This window comes from Tympanuchus pallidicinctus, unplaced genomic scaffold (genome assembly GCF_026119805.1).
Source record: "Tympanuchus pallidicinctus isolate F22 unplaced genomic scaffold, pur_lepc_1.0 scaffold3, whole genome shotgun sequence".
NCBI classification, from domain to species: Eukaryota; Metazoa; Chordata; class Aves; order Galliformes; family Phasianidae; genus Tympanuchus; species Tympanuchus pallidicinctus.
The window spans coordinates 76425459-76444107 of NW_026294747.1; the positions used below are offsets into that span (position 1 = coordinate 76425459).

Below are 18649 nucleotides of genomic sequence, written 5' to 3' on the forward strand. Positions count from 1 at the left end.
TTTAAGAAAATTCACTGAGTGTTACAACAATCTTCTTAATATACCTAATGATTTTTTTCCCACCAGTGTCATAACATTATTAATGTCAAAATATGAATACCGAAAAGGAAAAGGTTAGTCAGTTCCAAAGCTGTTCACTCTGATGCAGGCTAAGGCAAAAACCCAGCTGGTGTGGTTTATATATCAGCAGACATGACACCAACAGTTTCCATCTCAGTTATACTCTGCACAGCCAGCTATTGAGCAGCCACTGCTTCTCCTCAAACTAGTCCAAGAGCACCAAGTGCCTCACACCAGGAGCACAGCCCTCTGTAGAAGTAATCCTTAGCAGAAGATAGCCCACCAGTGTTTTGGTGAACCAATGCAAAATATGCTGACAAGAACATGGTAATTTGGAACTTGGCAAGGAAGACTCACTCTAAATCATTTCCAACTGCATTAAGATTTTGCTCCTGTTTTACAAGTAACAGAAGATGCTATCCCTGTTTTATAAACTCATTCAGCTAATATGTTTAAGAAAGTAGACAAGTTTCTCCTGCAGGGGTTTTCAAGTATTGTATTCCCTTGCAGCTGCCAGAATTTCGACATCCCACCCCAGAAACACTGCATACTACTCCCTGGGAAAGAAAAAGAAAAGAAGAAAAGCAAACAAACAAACAAAAAAACCTGCTGCGTACTTGGAAGAGGAAAATGGCTAGAAGAACAAAAAATGATGAATGACAATTACCTATTACTTGGTGAATACTGGAGGGTTGTATGTATGAATGTATGTGTATGAATACTGTAGGGTTCCCTGTTGCTACAGTACGCAGCAAAGTAGAATGTAGAAAGTCTTTTTACTCTACCTAAGAGGGCAAAAGTATTTTCAGGATGTTGTATACAATAGAGCTCATATCTACAATAATCTCCATGCCAACATGATTTGCAAGTTCAAGACTAAGTTCCAAATGTGTTTCAACCCAACTGCAGTAGCTTCATCTTTTGAAGAGAAAGTACTGAGCAGTCTTAGTCCCACCACTCAATTCAGTGAGACTCAAATATCCTCAGTTTTCCTCTGGATGTGCTCAAAACTTTGCTAACAGCATTCCTGAAGCCAAACAATTTTCCTCTCTTCCTAAGAGGCCCAGGTACTGCAGACCCAAATGTGGCAGAACCTCAGAGTCCTTGCTCTCCTTTTGTACCTGTGGGAAGTCTGAGTTCACTCTATCCTTTCCGATAGGAACAATGACACATAAGCACACCAAATAATGTATTGCTGCTTCCCTCCACAGCAAATCTTGCCTTAATTAGGAGGAATTTTGCAGATGTACTATTTAGCATGCCAGGATCATGACACTATTGTAGCATGCAGAATACAGCCCTTTTATCATCATCAGATCTGATTACTTCTCTTTTTAGCAGCTACTAATGTGTTTGGGGATGCAAAAATCACAACACTTTCCGAAAGGTAGTGGTGGGAAAAAAAAAATCTCAGCATAGAATGAATTCTATAATTAGAAAAGGCAGAGGGGATATCGTTTTCCTCCCCCTCATCAAGCTTGGGAAGCTCTAAACAATATGCAAAGACAAAAGGGGGAAAATTGATAAAGTGCTGAGAAGGATAAAATTTGAATGAGATAATAACAAACCTTTCTTGTGGAAGGAAAAGGAAATGACTGATTCTAAAAAAGCTTCTGTGATAAATCAACACCCTCGCATGAAATTCCACTGATACATGCTGCAGCGTCTGGTCATAACGTTAGAGAAAAACAAACAGGAACAAAAACTTAGCAACATTTCTATAAAGAACAAAACACAGCTTGTTGGAAATACTGAGGTCTTGCTGTGGTTCAAACAGTAGAAGTAGATTTCAGAACCTAACAAGAGTTTCAGCAGCTGTATTTGTATTACAGTCATAAAAGCGTAAACGTGAAATACAGCTCTAATAAAAATTGAAGTTTATAAAACTGGTTGGTAATTTTCCACCCGTTCCAGAAGCATCTCAGAATATCCAGGGGAATAATACCTGAAAGAGAAACATATTGTTTGTGCATTAGACTACAAAGCATGTTCTGTGCCAAGTAATGAAACTATTCATATTTCTATCGATCAGGAAAAAGTCGTGGCATTAAATAGTGGTCAAGGAATTTTACAGTTATTCTCTGACAGCACTGTAAGAGCTTGCTTTTCAACTTACGGGATCATTTATACTTGGAAGTCAGGTTTTCAAAAAATATTTGGCTTCTTTTGGGGCGTACAGGTAAGTGACCAGTTTTTGGACAGTTCAGCAGCCATAAGCATTGCTGTTTCTGGGAAGTGTAGATGTTAACTTCTGTTGAAATGATGGCCTTTAATAACACGGCATGAGTTTACACAGAACCATAGGCTAACAGACAGCAACAGTCTACTGCTGTTTGTGAAACATAACCACACACACCAAAGCCAATGTGAAGTCTACGTCACTTCAAGAGGCATTATGGAATAACAACAACAACAAAAATCACAATGACTTTCTGTCTGTTACAGAGATTATCCAGTAAGTTCTCATGAAAGAATGCTGTGGTGCCATTACTGTCCTGCTGTCACTCAGTTTTCCACAGTGGCCAACTACATGCCTCCTAGTATGCAAGGATCATCAAAGCAGCATTTAGTTCTTGTTTTCCAGGTTAAGAATATGTGAAAATTATTACTATGTTACTCTACAAACATAAATCACAGTACATTTCTTGTTTTGCAGACATGTTAAATTGCCACCTCTGAACCCTGGAAGCTTTAACTATAAGGACAAAGGAACGTTTCCATGCACTATATGCCTAAAATGTACTTAAGTGAAAAAACTCCAATGCATTCACATTAAACAAAGATCCATTTAACTTGCTGACTTCCTGGCTGATTCTGTACAATGAAACTTATTAAAATTTTAAAAGAACTCAAATTAGTTCTCCAACCGTACAGGTAACTTGTCAGTGTGCTGTTATCATATACAGGCTGCAAACAGCTTGAAATAATAGGGCTCCAAAACAACCCCAGAGCTGATGTCTATTGTAGCAGCTGTGGCTTGGGCAGCAGAAACCACTATCCATTAGCATCAAGATGCACGCAAGAGATGTTGGAAAGGCCCTTTTCTTTGTTATGTCCCAGTCTACGCGAGTAATTTTGTTTCATTTACACAAAAATAAAATAGTTGGACAAGGAAACATTGATTATATCCAGAGACATATAAACATCCTCTTTCGCTCCGAAGTATCAGTAGCTGTAGAATAAAGTTCCTTTATGATTTCACTTTTACCCATTTGATAGCTACTGGCTTTTCCTCATGGAGACAACAGGGCTCCGTTTTGCATGACTGTAGCTACTACTAGCTAAAGATCTCCTTTGCTGTAATTAAAATTGATGATGCAGATTTTCAGAGCCTGTAGAGGGAGTGCATGAGTACGACATCCTTTTGATGTGTTGATGGAGTGAAGGACTGGTGAATGGATATCTAGAATCTAGGGGGGTATTTACCTCCTTATTACAATTTAGGATAGTGACATTTTGACTGTAAGCTATTTAATAGTGTTTCTGTATTCATTAAGGGCAAAGTTCAACTTGGTGCAGACAGCTGGTGTATGGTCCTTTTATATTTCACTTAAGCCTCATGATGAGGCTGGGGGAGGAAGGGCAGCTGCGGACAGAGCAACTGTAGGAGAGCCTCTGGACCCTCTGTACATCAGACAAAGTTTCAAAGGAGCATCTGAATATTCTAGGATTTAGCCAGGCCCTTAGGGAAGTTAAGGGTGTAAGCAAAAATTCACTGATATCTGAGAAACCAAACATAAGTTCCTAAGATAAACTAAACTTGCCATAGGTATTTATATCTCTGAGTGACTGTGCTGAAGCCTCAGAGTTTGGCTGGGTAGTGCAGGACTGACTCTTCTTCCCCATTTCCTGCATCAGCCTCATTATTTGGGCTTTGTTTACAGACAAAGAAACCTAATTCCAAAACCAATCAGAAAATAGAAAGTGCTCAGAAGTATATCTCTAACATTTGTGCATACCACTGGGACATTTAACCAAATGCTACACTGTTCTATTGAAAACTAAAATCATGTGGGAGTTCAATTAACATTTTAAATCCTCATTTTGTGCTGCTTCTATTACGAACATTTCATGTTATACATGTGCATTCTTTTTTAACTTTCCCTACCTTACTATTTCCTCTGGGTAGCAGTTGTTAATAGTGTTGATATACTCCTGAAGAAGTGACCCAGGTTCTGCTTTTATTTCTTGAACCTTTTTAAGCCCACCAGTTGTTACAAAGAGACGACGTGCTTTACTGTCATGTGGTAACACCTACATAGAGAAGTATATTAAAAATATGTACTCTATTAAAGCAACCTCTGTGCTACTAGCCTCAAATATTGCTAACTTGTTTTAATTCAGAGGACAGATAAAATGGAACACATTAGAGATACAATATCTGTAACGACTTCTGTATTTTAACACGGTTATACAGCAAGTATCATAAACCAGCCCTTTATTGTTAAAGCATAATTTAACATGTACTTTAATACATAACACAGATAAAAATAGCAAACTGAACATTTATCATTACATAAATAATATTTCTTGAATTATCCCTACAGAGACAAGATGATTGTGGAGATTAAACAGATAATAAAAACAGAACACTAACATGGAATAACAACAGCATTTGTTCCACTTAAGCCAAGTTATTCGGGTCTTTTATGTCAATTCCCACAGTTTAATTGTAGAGCAGAATTTTATATCATTATAATGATCTAGTATAGATTATTGTGTGAAGACAATACTGAGAATTGTTGCAAGTGAACAATGCAGCCTCGAAGCATTACATGCTGCTATTAAATTCCTGGATATTAAAATCCTACAACACACTGTGTAGCCATGGAAGCCTTTTTACACACATATACACACAAAGCAAAAATGTGAAGTTTCTGCAGCCAAAGGGGATGAGAAGCAGAAACGATCAGACAATACATTCTGCACTCCCTGAGTAATGCCAATATGCAGCTCCGTCCAGAGGACGAAAGAGAGGGAGGTGGGGGCTGGGCCAGGCGACGGAGAGCGACAGCATGTAGTCTGCAGGCCCACAGGGCTGCAGGAATAATAATTATTATTATTTTAAAAATAAATTATAAAAAAAAAAAAAGGATAATCCAAGATGTAAATGTCAGCAAAAACAGATAGGTTTAAAGCCAACTCTGAGAGCTGCATACTATGGGGGCAAAAGATTTTTGTAAGCCTTCACACTGATGGGACAAATCAAGCCCATAAATTTGATTGTGTGTCAGTGCAAAACATGAGCCTTGAAGGAGGAAGGGATTGCCTAAAAGACTGAAAGAAAATCAGGATGAGATTTCTGGCAGGCATACAGGCAAACAGCCTTCACTCCTCTGGTCCCTCTAAGCTGCAGTAATCTGCAAAAGACTGGTAAGAAAAACACAAGGCTGCATAGACACTTCTCCCTGCTGTGTGCTGGGAACAACTGGGAACTCCGAAGTGGCTGTTTCCACGTTCCTCCTACAAGAACTGCCAAGGAACAACTAGCAAGGAGACAGGATCTGGCCCTTTCCCTGCCTTCTGCCTCCACACTGTGGTTCCCAGGCTGGATAAGACAGCAGAAAAGTCTCTTGGAAGAGGCTCTAAAGATAGACTACACCTCGGAGACCTAGTGTCTCCCTCTTCCCAGTCCAAACTGAGACAGCACAGAATTGCAAAGACCGTGGAAAGGGCAACACTAAAATGACACAGTCCAGCACCAAAAACACATAGCATCCCACCCTGAAGCACAGCTTGGAAATAAAGCTTTTACTGTGCTATAAATGAGCCAACAGAGCCAATGCATCTCAGGTTTAAAAATAGGAAATTCCTAAGTTATGGTATTGGAGAGAAAAAAGCTTTTAGTGCAAAGGACTTAATTTTAAATGTATACTTTAGAAGAACAAATGCTAGACAAGTACAGTTTGTTTAATACAGTGTAGAAGAAAAATTAAACAAAACATCAGCTGATATGAAGGGTACAAAACCGCTTCAACAGCAAACAGCATTCAAATGTATACACGGGGTAACCAATTACTACACATTCAACTCTTCAACAGTTCCAGTCAGCACACAGAAGCAAAGGCACTGGATTCTGACTAAATCTGCAGTACACACTACAAACAGTGGCACTTCCAGATCATTGATAAAAGGAACTGATTGCTAATCAGAAGTGCTTTGCTTGGTCATTTCCAAAAAGAAACACCTCACCAAGAGAATCTGGTATCCCCTGCTAACAGATTACATTGCACGGTATTGCACAAAAGAAAGGCCTACAGCTGAACAAGGCTTTCAATTGCTGGTGATCAAATCAGACACTGGAATTTTGATTATATTGCATTATATTGCAAATGTAATATTTTGATATTGCAGTGAAATAGTTTGATTGCATTTTGATTAAACCGCATTTCTCTTTACACGTTGTGCTTAAATCAGTAACGTAATTAACAATAAGCAACTGAAAATTTTAATGGAGATAAGAATAGTGAGGCCTTCATACTCTAATGTAAAACATCCAACTTAAGCCACTCCTGGACAGACAGCTTGCAGTTTGTCTAAAACAGATGTAACTGGGATTTACGTGATACTTTGGCTCAGTGAAAATATTCGCATGTGAGTTATTTTGTTTCATCTCAAGAGGCAAAGAAGAAAAAAACACCTTGCTTATAATTAACTGTTTTCCCACTGTCCTGGGATGAACTATAGAAGGTTCCAGATAAAACCATATCCATCTTTAACAGGCAACAAAGCACAATGCTCCAAACTGCTTCTACAGGGGAAGCTTGAGGATCCTGAGACAACAACTAAGACCTATATGAAGCACCTATATGCTTCATATTTGGAAGGATAACTTTCTTGATAAATGGAAAATGATTACTCATCAAGCAGAGCCTTTTCTTACCTTGCTAAACTGCCCAATAATGTGTTTCATAATGTTGGGAGGGGCATCGTGCAGCAATGGTTCAAGTGCTGGAAGATAAGTGCATTTCTGAAGGATGCTCTTTAAGGCTCTTTTAGTCTATTGAAATGCAAAACAAAATTTCTACAGTGAGACATCAATGAAAACAACAAGAATTCATGAAACATATCTTGAAGTCTAAGCAAAAAAAGCAAATTGATCAGAATTCTCAAAGTGCGTTTTTTAAATAAAAAATATTATATCCATCAAGTCACTTAATGAAGAATCAATTTTCTACTTAGATTTATTAAGCTTCAAAACCTATGGTGCATCATATTATTATTAAGTTATCTATGGTCAAAGTAATGGCAATTTGACTTTGGCTACAGTGGAAGCATGAGTAGACCCTTTAAGTAAATTGAAGTACTTCAACATAATAAGAAAGCTAAATCAAAATACAGTTTAAAAGATTGTATTTTACAAGTGGCTTACTGGGAGAGCATGCTGGTGTGGGGTAGCAGAGTGCATTACCATCCAGACAGAAAGGAACAGGGACAGTGAGACTCAGTGCTGGCTACAAGAAGCAGTAACGGCCTCACTGGGTCAGATTCTAGGTACAACTAATTTGGTCTTGATATTTTTGTGAGCACTGAAAACAGCAATACAGAAGTTGTCATCTTGTCTTACAGATCTGAGATTTGTTGTACTTTGGCGGACTGTAAAGAGGCACAGTACAACCTGGAAGAACGTATCCTGTCATATTATACTATTCATTCAGTTCATTTACTGTCACCCAAAACTACCCTTTATCAAAGTCCAGCTTTGGGAGCTCCAATGGAATTAAGGCCCTAACAGGAACAGTCACATGTTTTCAAGAGAAGAGTACTTCAGTTACTTGTTACAGGTTTATTACAATAATAAAAATGTAAACAAATCTACTATGAGCTCTATAACACTTCATACAAGAGCCCATACTTGAGAAAAAAAGGTAGACAATTAGTCACTTGTAGGACATAACAGTATTTGTGAGTACACACAACTCTGATCTAAAGTAGGAAGAAAATGAAAGATTACACTGCTATGGCTGTATCATATGATTGCATATGCACCATACACATACCCATGCATTAGGGCCAGTCAGTCCTAATAAATGATACACAGCCTTCAGGCACAGGAAATCCATAACTTATTGAATATCAGTAAAAACACATACCATGTATAGTTTTTAAGCACTTAGATACGTGGTTACATTGAATATCTCATACTGCATACACTTTGAATATACTTGCTTTCAGCTGAAGATCTTCTGAACTGCGTGTGTCCATATACATAGAAAGCATTGTGGCTAGCACATTTGTTACTGCTACTGCACGTGCATGCTCAGGAGTATGTCTGCCAATCTGTCCCAAGGCCCACGCAGCTGCTGCCTTAATATGATCTTCATGTTCTTCTAACAAACAGGTACACAGTGGTGGTATTCCCTGTAGCAGTAACCAAAAGCACTGCCTTTAAACTGATACAGACTGTTAGAAAATGTTTCTCTATTTACACTCTTCCTATAATATAAGCTAGAAGAGAATGATTGCTATTTGTTGTCATGTCTTTACATCATCGTGACTAGCAAGAATTTTGAATAAATCTTTACAAATTTAGTTAAACAATGAGAGAAACAGATTCAATATTGTGTCCATTTAAGCTAACAGACTTTAAGGGATAAAAAGGAATGCATCACACAATTCAGGCTGTACTAAGACTAAAGTCTGCTTGAGTTGAGCAGTTCATGTTTGATGCATCCAATATCTTCCAAAAAAGGTTTAAATGCTTGATGCGAAGACATCAAGAGATGAAGAATACTTCACTCACTTCTAGCAGTTACTGAAGTTCTTGTGGATAAGGGGTCTCAATCTTTATCCTTTCTCCACAGAATTATGGAGCTGTTCAGTAGCCAGTATTTCACGTCCAGGATGCTTCAACAGATATCAAAACTTCACAGTACTTTAGGTGGGTCAAAGCTACTAAATCTCTAACTATAAACCCTTTTTCTTCCATCCTCTGGATCATCAATGGCCTCTTCTGCATCCCCTTTGTTTTTCTCAAGATCCTTCTCAAACAGACAATGGAAAAATATGCACTTGCAATACAGATTGAATCACTGCTTGTGTTCCAGCAGTGTTTCACCTTCTACTTCTTAATATAGCAAAGGACTCGAGTGTCTCTTTCCTCACAGCGCTGCAGCAGAAGACCACACTGAAGTGTCTGTCCAGTACAACCCACTAAGCCACTTTTTGATATTCATCTTTTCGAGCACTTAGTACAGCCATATGCAGCTATAACATCCTAGGTGTATAGCTTTCAAATGGTCCCAGTTTACCAAGCATTACCTTTTGCATTATGCATCTCTCAAAAAAGCTTAGTTTCCCCTAAAGGAAATATTTTTAAATGGGATTCAGATCTTCTGTGAATCATTTGTTAAAATATTTCATTTCAGATGTCTGCACAGATCCATACAAAACCTTATTGCATTCTCATTCAGTTACAGTAGCAATCATTATTTTTCAGAAATTTAACACATAGGTGGTTCCTCTTGAAGATAAGCCTGGATTCATCATGATTAAGAGTTTAAAAGCAGAAGCATACTGTGCAACCCTTATAGGGGTGAGACATGGGCGTACCCACAAAAGGTGGATCTCCCCAAAGAGCAAGCCAAAAGACCATTTCTTCAGTCTTCAAATGCAGAAGAGAATTTTTTTTTATCACACCCACCCTCTCTGTGCATATACAGATGTTATGTTGTACAATTTTCATTTTTTAACTTGCATTTCTACCAGCAAACACTTCCATTCCTCAGTTTTTATTGCTTGGTTGTCTCTATTCACATGGTAAACTTTAAACCGTAGAATGATTTGGGTTGGAAGGAATATTAAAGATAATCTAGCACCAGTTCCCTATCATGGGCAGGTGCACTTGCTCAAAACCCCACACAACCCGGCCTCGAACACCTCCAGGAGTGGGGCATCCACAGCTGTGCCAGCACCTCACATCTCTCTGAGAAAAGAATTTCTCCCAAATATCAAATCTAAATCTACTCTTTTAATTTAAAATCATTTCCACTTGTTTTATCACTGCACTCCTTGATAAAGATTCCCTCTCCAGCTTTCCTTTAGAACCCCTTTAAGTACTGGAAGGCTGCAATGAGATCTGCCCGAGCAATTCCAGCTCCCTCAGCCTGCCTTCACAGGAGAGGTGCTCCAGCCCTCTCAGCATCCTCATTGCCTCCTCTGAAGCTGCTCTAACAGGTCTGTATCTTCTTCATGCTGAAAGCTCTACAGCTGAACACAGTACTGCTGCCAGTGGAGTCTCATGAAAGTGGGAGAATCACCTCCCTCAACCCACCCGCATGAAAACGGACCAACAGTGCTCAGTGAAATTACTTCCTCGTGTCATTAGCATCATTCACATTAGAATATTACCTCAGGCACTAATTTCATCTATTGCAAATATTGCAAATATCCCTACTACATCATCTTTCTATCCCAATGCCCAGCAGAATTTATTTAAACCTGAAAACATACAGCTTATCTCATTTGAAATATGACTTGCACAATTGAATCAAACTATGCTACATTTCAGAAACGGAAGTCTTTGCAAGTCTGAAGATTTCAGTTGCAAGATTATTCTAACAGTCATGCTAGTGCAATAAAGAATCTGCCATTAAACATTCTTGTTTCAGAAGGAGTTTTGATGTAGCCACAAATATTCATTTTAAGATGAAACAGGCCATAGAAATTCTCTGACTTACTTTTGTATTCATTCAATTGCAGCACAGAAAAATAATGTAGTAGAATACAAATAGATGTTCAGAAATGCATCCAGGTCATTTTATAAAAGGTTCAGCTTGATAAGGACCAACTCTGATCAGGCTACCATATAACCTCAGACATTGCAGCAGCAATATTACAAGAAAGTGCATTAATCAACAGCAAGTATATAATTCTGTCACAAAACACATGCTCTGCCTATGTTAATTTGTATCTCTTTCTCAGAACACCACTGAAGAATTATAGGAAGAAGGCAAAGTGATAGCTAACCTTGGAGACAATAACTGCCATTGACAGGTTCTCTGAATGAGCTGCTACATAACCAAGCATCATGATGCCAGGCAGTCTGACAGTCCCTTTGCAGCTGCCAATACAATCAATCACAGCAGCAACTCCACCTGCATTTACTATAAACTGTGAAAGCTGTAAAGATAAACAGAACAGATTAGATACTGTGAAGTATCAACAAGCATAAAGCATCACGTTATAAAAGTCCTTACATGTATTGCTCCTGACTTAGAAAATAAAACTGGGATAAGACTGACGTATCACACTGACTGTTAAGCACTGAGTGAAGCATGAAGTCCTCAGGAACTAACCTGTCTTGCTATCCTGGTTTTGATTCACTTTACTGCAAGGAAATCAGGATTCTGAATTTCTGATGTTGAAAATGTTGTTCCATGCTATGCAACCGCATTATTATACAAAACAACTTATACAGTTATACCAAAGAACCATGCAAATGACAGCCAAATACACAGATGACCTTGAAGACACAACTACTAAGCCAGATGCTCTTTCATACTGTTGTACATTTGTTCTCCAAGCCAGCAACACATGTTCTGTGCAAGGAAAGAAGGAAAAGCTCACACCTCCTCTCACCTGTGTTCTATAGATAACCTCAGCAGCATTTGTGATGTGTTAAAGCCTTTGTGATCCTCCTCCCCCACACCAAGGTGTGAATCCAAAGACAGCTGTCATGGTTGCCCAAAACCAACTTGGGCTACATCACTCTGTCAACACTGTGTATCTAAAGGACACATCCAGGGAGCACACTTCATGAGCAGTGGACTTTTCTCCAGAATCTCCAATATAGCCTTGCTTATAAATGATAATCATGTCCATAGTCTGTGATGTTTGCTGTGTACATTAAGCTACGTGACATGTTTAATTCCAAATGATATTGCTTCTCACATCACTTAAGGGACAGCAGTAGAGAATATACGGTATCAACAATGCATATAAATTAACATAATTCCATATTATGATTATTTCTTTCTACGTTGTTGGGTATACACCACATCTTTGCAAAGATTCTAAAGTAAAAGTAACACCTGCTCAAGAGTTGCAATAACATAAACAAAAGTTGAAGGCAGGTGGATTTCCAGTCCAGCTGATTTCTAATAGTATGAAATCCACTCTTACCTTTGAGCCTTTTATAAAGAGATGGCTTTATTTGTGACACAGCCACAGGAAATGTAAAGTTACTGCTTAGGAAAAAGCGTTCACATGGTAGCTAACTGCAGTCAGTGATGGCCAAGCTCTACATCTGGGCTCACGCATGTGCAGCGATGTACACTACTACTGCACAGACACAAGCAGGCTGCAAATCTCATGTTTAAACAATTCTCAGCTGTTAAGCTAGTATTACGATGGTTGTGTTCAGCACTAGTGCTGAAACAAATACATTGCTTGCATTTCTTTCCATACTCATATTTAGAGTCTGTTAAATGTCTTTGTGATTTGACAGATTAATGTAGTTCTAATTATTTATTTTTTCTATGCATTTTGCATTTGCTTTGCTGATTCTCACAACCCTTCTGCACCTGTTATTGGCGAAAAGACTGCAAATGCTGAGAATCAGATCAAAAGCTCAAGCTATCAGGAAAAAACTATCATCAGTTTAACAATAAATGAGGGGATTTTTGAGTTTCATTGTTGTTGGAAAAATAAAAGAAATGCGATACGAGCACTCCCTAAAAGATGTTTTCAGAAAGACACACACCTCTGCTATTGTCGCAACACGTTCGTGTCACCTATAAGCTGCTATCATGACTTCTGTGAGGCTTTACTTGTGGTATTTTTAATATCTGACACTGACAGCACTGTCAGCCTAAAACTCCCTTTCTGCACTGATATCTTATGGAATGATTAGCCAGGTGCATTTTATGCGATTCCCAATTTTCCTAAGCCAATTCATATTCAATACACATCTCATAATATCAGCAAGCATTTCCATATTTTTCCAATGAATATGCCAAACAGCCATTTGCCCTCCCTTTCAAAAAGCAAATGACAGAATAATCCTGTATTTTATTTAAAGTGTAAAATCTAATGATATGACCTTGTATTTGCATTTTCAAGGTTTTACCTCAGGCGAATGCTTTGCTATCTCTCTAATTAAAGTTGCACCATTTTTCTTGACATATTCATCCGAGTCCTTCAGGCATGTGAGCACAACTGGGAAAATTTCTGCTTCAACCACCAACTCTGCAAGATCCACTGAATGCTTTGCTATTTGGCTTAGCGCTGACAGCACCTGACACTAGTAAATAAAAATTGTTATAAAATCAATAGTAGACAAACAGCCTGCAACATGCACTCCTCCTGCACACAAAAATCTATTGCATCAAGGAAAACAAAGAGGATAGAGAAAACAATTACAGCTACTTTACAATTCACTGAATCAATTCATGCACGAATATAATGGCTCAGAACGTTTGCTGGTTGCTGAATAAAAGTTTCTCCTTTGTTTCATGCCATTCAAACTTACTATGTCATAAAGAAGAAACATATATATACATATGTAAATTAAAAAATTTAAACTATATTAAAATTCAGTGACATCTACAGAAAAGTATCTTTATTTGCCTACGTTTGGTGTGCCAGATCAATTATTTAAATCACTGTATCTATTTGTTTGAAGTGGCACTTTTATATTTTCTTTTGTTACTGTTAAACACGAAAATTACGCTAAGAAAAAATCGTGACTTTTAGTCCATTAAACTTGTGAGAAATTCTTAAACAAGAACAATTCATATCGCATAGCACATTCTAAAATACAATAATACATTTAATATTAACTTATAGTATAATCCTAAGCACACAAAACCTTTTTTGTAACTGAATTGTGCAGATTTTCTCTATTAAAAATATTTGTTAGAGAAATTCAAAGGATGGGGTTTCATACATCAGATTGCATTCCTCACACGATACTTCATAATTAAAATAAATAAAACGCTGTTCATTGAAAGATTGATTTAACTGCTCCTCACTGGGTGGCAGTTTTTATCCAGCAGCTAAATCTGTGAACGTGTTCAGAACTCTGTCACGGCGTAGTTACCTTTTGCGAACGTTCAAAACAAGAGCTTTCTAAATAAATATACACATCTGTGTCAATGATTCAGTATCAAGTAACGACTGGTAAAATGGAGATTAAAAATAATTTTTAAATGTACCTTCAGTTTAGCATCAGGGTTCAGGATCATCTGAGCTAAGAAAGCGATAGCTCCTGCATCCACTACTGTCTGTGCTAACTCTGGAGAATGCTTTGAAATATCGCTAAGAGTTGAAGCAGCAATCCTTTTCAAAGCAATTTCTGGCTCCTGGATACAGAGCACTAAAAGAGGAACGGCTCCTGCATCCACCACAGCTTGTGACAGTTCTGTAGGTCCAAGGAAAGTAATTAAGTGAGTATGGGTGACTGACCCTTGTGCAAGCCATTTTTCACCCTGACAGATACAGCAAAGGAAAAAGGGGAGGGTGTAGTTCACTGTCTCGACATCTGCATTTCAAATCAGCCCTCCTGGTTTCATAAACCATGTGGACCAATCCAAAACTGAAAAGAATGCAGGTCAATAGATGGACCCCCATTTACATGCACACATTTGAGGTAGATTAGGCTGAAATGGTTTGTTATTCTGTTTTCTTTTTCTTTTTTTTAAAGTAAGCAGATGTCAGCTGTTTAAACCCTGGCTATTCTACACTGATCAATAGGAAAGCATTTTATGCATGGCTAACAACAACACAGAAAGCCAAAGTACCAAAATTTTACCAACCACCTAATTAGAGAGCATTTTACCCTCTTTAAATGATAAGCAGATATTAGCATAGATCAAATGCCAAAAACAGAAATACAAAAAACACACATAAAAGATTTATCTTACATAAAAGACTGGAAAAACAGAACCGACCAAAATGAGGTTTTGCAACCATACATGGGAAAATACAGAATTTATTCCTTAGTGACATCAAAATGTTATTGTAGACAATTAGATAAATGCGAAATATCATCATTGAGTGTCTGAGATTAGTACAGTATCCTTAACTAACTGCACCTTAAATAAGAAAAAAAAGAATCTGAGCACATGATTAGCTTACAGGGACAAAAATTACACCATTGGAAATTCATTAGCTCTTTCTATATATATGCAGCATTAAGCACAGTCCTAAAATAAGAATTACTGGATACCACAAGCCAAATGTGTTCTGTAACAAAGCTGTGCTGTTTCCAAATAGTGTGGAAAAGCAGTAAAAATCACGATGAATTCAATAGTCTATTAGGTCTTAGCTCAGTTTTGCTACATCTTATTATGCATATCCATTATTATCTTTAACATTTATCTTGACTTGCAGTACCATGGCAACATATAGCTGTTGTATTTCAAGACTCTAACTTAGCTTCTGATTTATAGTCCATCCATAAAGACATTTTCATACTAAGAAAAATATAGCATACTTCATTAAATATACATAGACTAATACAGTTCTTCATGAAATCTGTAAGTCATGTCATCATTAGGTTGTTAGCATCCAAGTAATATTCCTGACCAGATTTGTTTTCAATTAGTGAATTATAGTCACACACTCCAAGGCATGTGATAACTCAAATATTTACACTATACATTATTTCACATGATATCATATTTTAAGCAAAGTATAAACATCACCTCAGAAATTGTAAGTAATGCAGCGATTTTTTAAATAAACTAGTACAATATTAAACCTCCAAGTAACTTCTTGGCTGAAAGTATACAGAGTGCACCCTGCAAATAAACACATCATGTGATTGGAACAAAACCCTGCCTGATGGTCCGGCTGCAAGTTTACAGATTTGAGACGAAATGTACCTGCAGCATGTATGAAAACAGACTGGAGAACTAGCTAAACATTTCAAGGAGTATAAGCTACATTCAACTTTCATGGAAAAAATACACCTGTCTTTTTCTCCAAATTACATTTTGATACTCTATGCTGACAGAGAGAAATACATCGGGAACTACTGACCAAAGGTCTGGCTTAATTCATCAGACTGTGCCCAGTTACAGACAGCGTCTCAGAAGCAACTTCAGAGCAACCATCTCAACTGCCTGCAGTCTACTGATGAGATGCTAATATCACGTCAAGAGGTAATAATTACGTCAAGAGGTACAGGACAGTTCTAGAAGAAGGTGTTTGTTTGATACCTTATGAGCTGAAATCAAGTAAGGAGGGAAAGAGCAATACCTTAAGGTCACAGCAATGCCCAGGTATGTAAAAGTAACCATAGAAGTAATTTTAAAAGAGCAAAGTCAATCTGATTCAATTAAGATCAGCTCTTGCTGTTAGAAGCTTGATATCATTTAAATACTGATGGTTACTGTTGGTCGTGGTTAATTAAGTGGTCCTCCTTCCAGTGGTGTTTGTAAAGTTCAAGGCTAATAACTTACCACACGTAGGGCTGCACCAGGTGTCAAGACAGCTGAATAGTAAAAAGACTGTCAGAAAACTGGGGAAGTTGAAGCAGGACAAAAGAAAATACGTATTCTCCCATCACTTCCCCCTGCCGACTCAGCCCAAAACTATGATACTAAGTACTAATGAGGCTATGGTAATTGCAATTCTTTTTCTCAAAAAGATGATTAATCTCCCAAGTTAGTAGAAAATCTTTAATTCCAACTGTGCAATAAGGATTTTTAAAACTTTGCTATCCAATTGCAGAATACAGATAGATACGGAGAAAAAAATAATGCTGAGAAAGAGTTAAAGGAGAAAATACAGTTTTCAGGAAGAAATTTTTAAAAACAAATATTCAGACAAAGAAATTAAAAGAGATGGAATAGATTAAATTACAGAAAGACTTAACACTCTTCCAAGAATGTGTTATGTGGGTAAAGACCAAACCAGCAGAAGGAGAAAGACAACAGGAAAAAAAAGAAAAGAAAAAAATGAATTTGTGAATATCATTTAAATCAACAGAAGTTTAGGAAAAAGGCAAGGTCGGAATTGTAGCCTGAGACACAGACCAAAGAACTCACCCAGCTGTATGGTGATTAAGCAGGACTTCTCCTTGCATGAGAGTAAGCAATGAGTGTGATTCTACATATAAGGAGAGACAACAGAGCTTGGACTCAACACTCACTACAAGTAAGATGCTTTTGTCCAGAAATATGGAGAGGATTTTAGCAGAGGGATATACTACAGACAGGAGGACAGACTGACACAGAGCTACGAGGAAGACTGATAAAGAAACACATTGGAGTTTAAGATGTCACCATTTCAGCTAGAAGCTGTACTAGAGTTGTACTGATTTGTCTCAGTATAGAAGTGTTCACCAGGGACTGAAATTAATTCAAAGTAACTTGAAGCCTAGTCATGAGTTTGTGTGATCAGGAAGAGTTGGAAGTGAACAAAGAGAAGTCAATAAACTCCTGACTACACACCCTCTGAAATCAATGGAGAGTCTTATAGGATTGATCTGAAACAAAAAATCCATACTAACATTAACAAATTAGCAGTAAGAGGAAGGGTTTTTAAAGAAAAAAAAAAAAAAAAAGTGAGGCAGAAAAATGAATAGGAGGAAGTGAATGTGATGGTAGTCCCTGGGGAGGAAAACCACTGTAGGAATATAGCAAGAAAGCAGCAGCAAAACCTTCTTTGCTTGGAAACAAATGTATGTTTCAGTCAAGAGCGTGGTTCTCAAACAGACCCTGCTGTGGTGGCAGGTGTATCCACAGGAAACAACAGGTTTTGACTAACACAACCACCAATACTGTATTTTTCTGAATAACACGTGATTATGTGATGACCACATAGAAAGACTCTAATCCCCACAAGTAGTCCAAAAGGCTGCACTCCGAGATCACTAATTTATGCAGACCACTTCAACCACAGTGGTGAATATTTCACTGGAAATAGAGGGAAAAGCTCAAATCAGTGGGATGGTGGTTGTTAATTATGGGGCATACTTAGATCTTGGAATAAGACAAAGTTCCTACTAGACTGAAATCACTGAAGATGTGAGCAATGTTGTAGCTGACTCTGCTCTAAGCAGGGATCTTGACTAGAACCCTCCTGAGGGCCCTTCCAACCTGAACCACCCTATGATCCTAAGGCACCACGGCATGATAGAAAATGAATTTAAATCCTCTCTCAGCAATATGCTTGAGTATAAATAGCATTGATTATTTTCATTTTACTATCAGTTCACTGTATGCTAAAGCAGGTACAAGCACTACTAAATTACATCTTTCATGCCATTCTGAAGGCAAAGAAAATGGGAAGCTAAGTTATATGCATTTCTTTCTAACAAGAATGTTGCATTCAAATTAATTGTACAAGTAAAATTTTATAAAATACTTTTCATGCATTTGATAGCATTTTGATATTATTTGAAACTCTGCACTTCTTTTCAAACACAAATATATAGTAGCAGTAATGACAGACAAAGTTCAAACATACACTGATCCACAAACTTTGGAGTAAAATCAGCGTCTGAACACAGCTCAAGGGAATCTTCCAGAATGAGCAGAACTGCACGAGCTCAGGCTAGGCTTTGGAAATGGACCTAGCACAATTTTTAGTGTCTTGGAATCTCTGTCTTGACCTAAAATCTTGCAGGCATTCTGGAAAT

The 18649-nt window shown here is 37.7% G+C and overlaps 1 protein-coding gene across 4 annotated transcripts in view; it reads right to left on the bottom strand.

The window, feature by feature from the left end:
- Positions 1-794: 794 nt before the first annotated feature.
- The window catches only part of SPAG6 (sperm associated antigen 6), a 33851-nt gene continuing 15996 nt past the window's right edge, over positions 795-18649 (bottom strand). For 3 of the 4 annotated variants that reach the window (XM_052694956.1, XM_052694957.1, XM_052694955.1), the window contains 7 exons: positions 14217-14422; positions 13130-13303; positions 11029-11181; positions 8230-8421; positions 6944-7060; positions 4169-4314; positions 795-2005 (listed from right to left, as the gene is read on the bottom strand). In XM_052694956.1, the coding sequence (XP_052550916.1) occupies positions 1939-2005; positions 4169-4314; positions 6944-7060; positions 8230-8421; positions 11029-11181; positions 13130-13303; positions 14217-14422 (1055 nt within the window). In that variant the 3' untranslated portion in view covers positions 795-1938. The remainder of the gene's footprint in view (positions 2006-4168; positions 4315-6943; positions 7061-8229; positions 8422-11028; positions 11182-13129; positions 13304-14216; positions 14423-18649) is intronic. The other variant, XM_052694958.1, reaches the window with a different exon arrangement.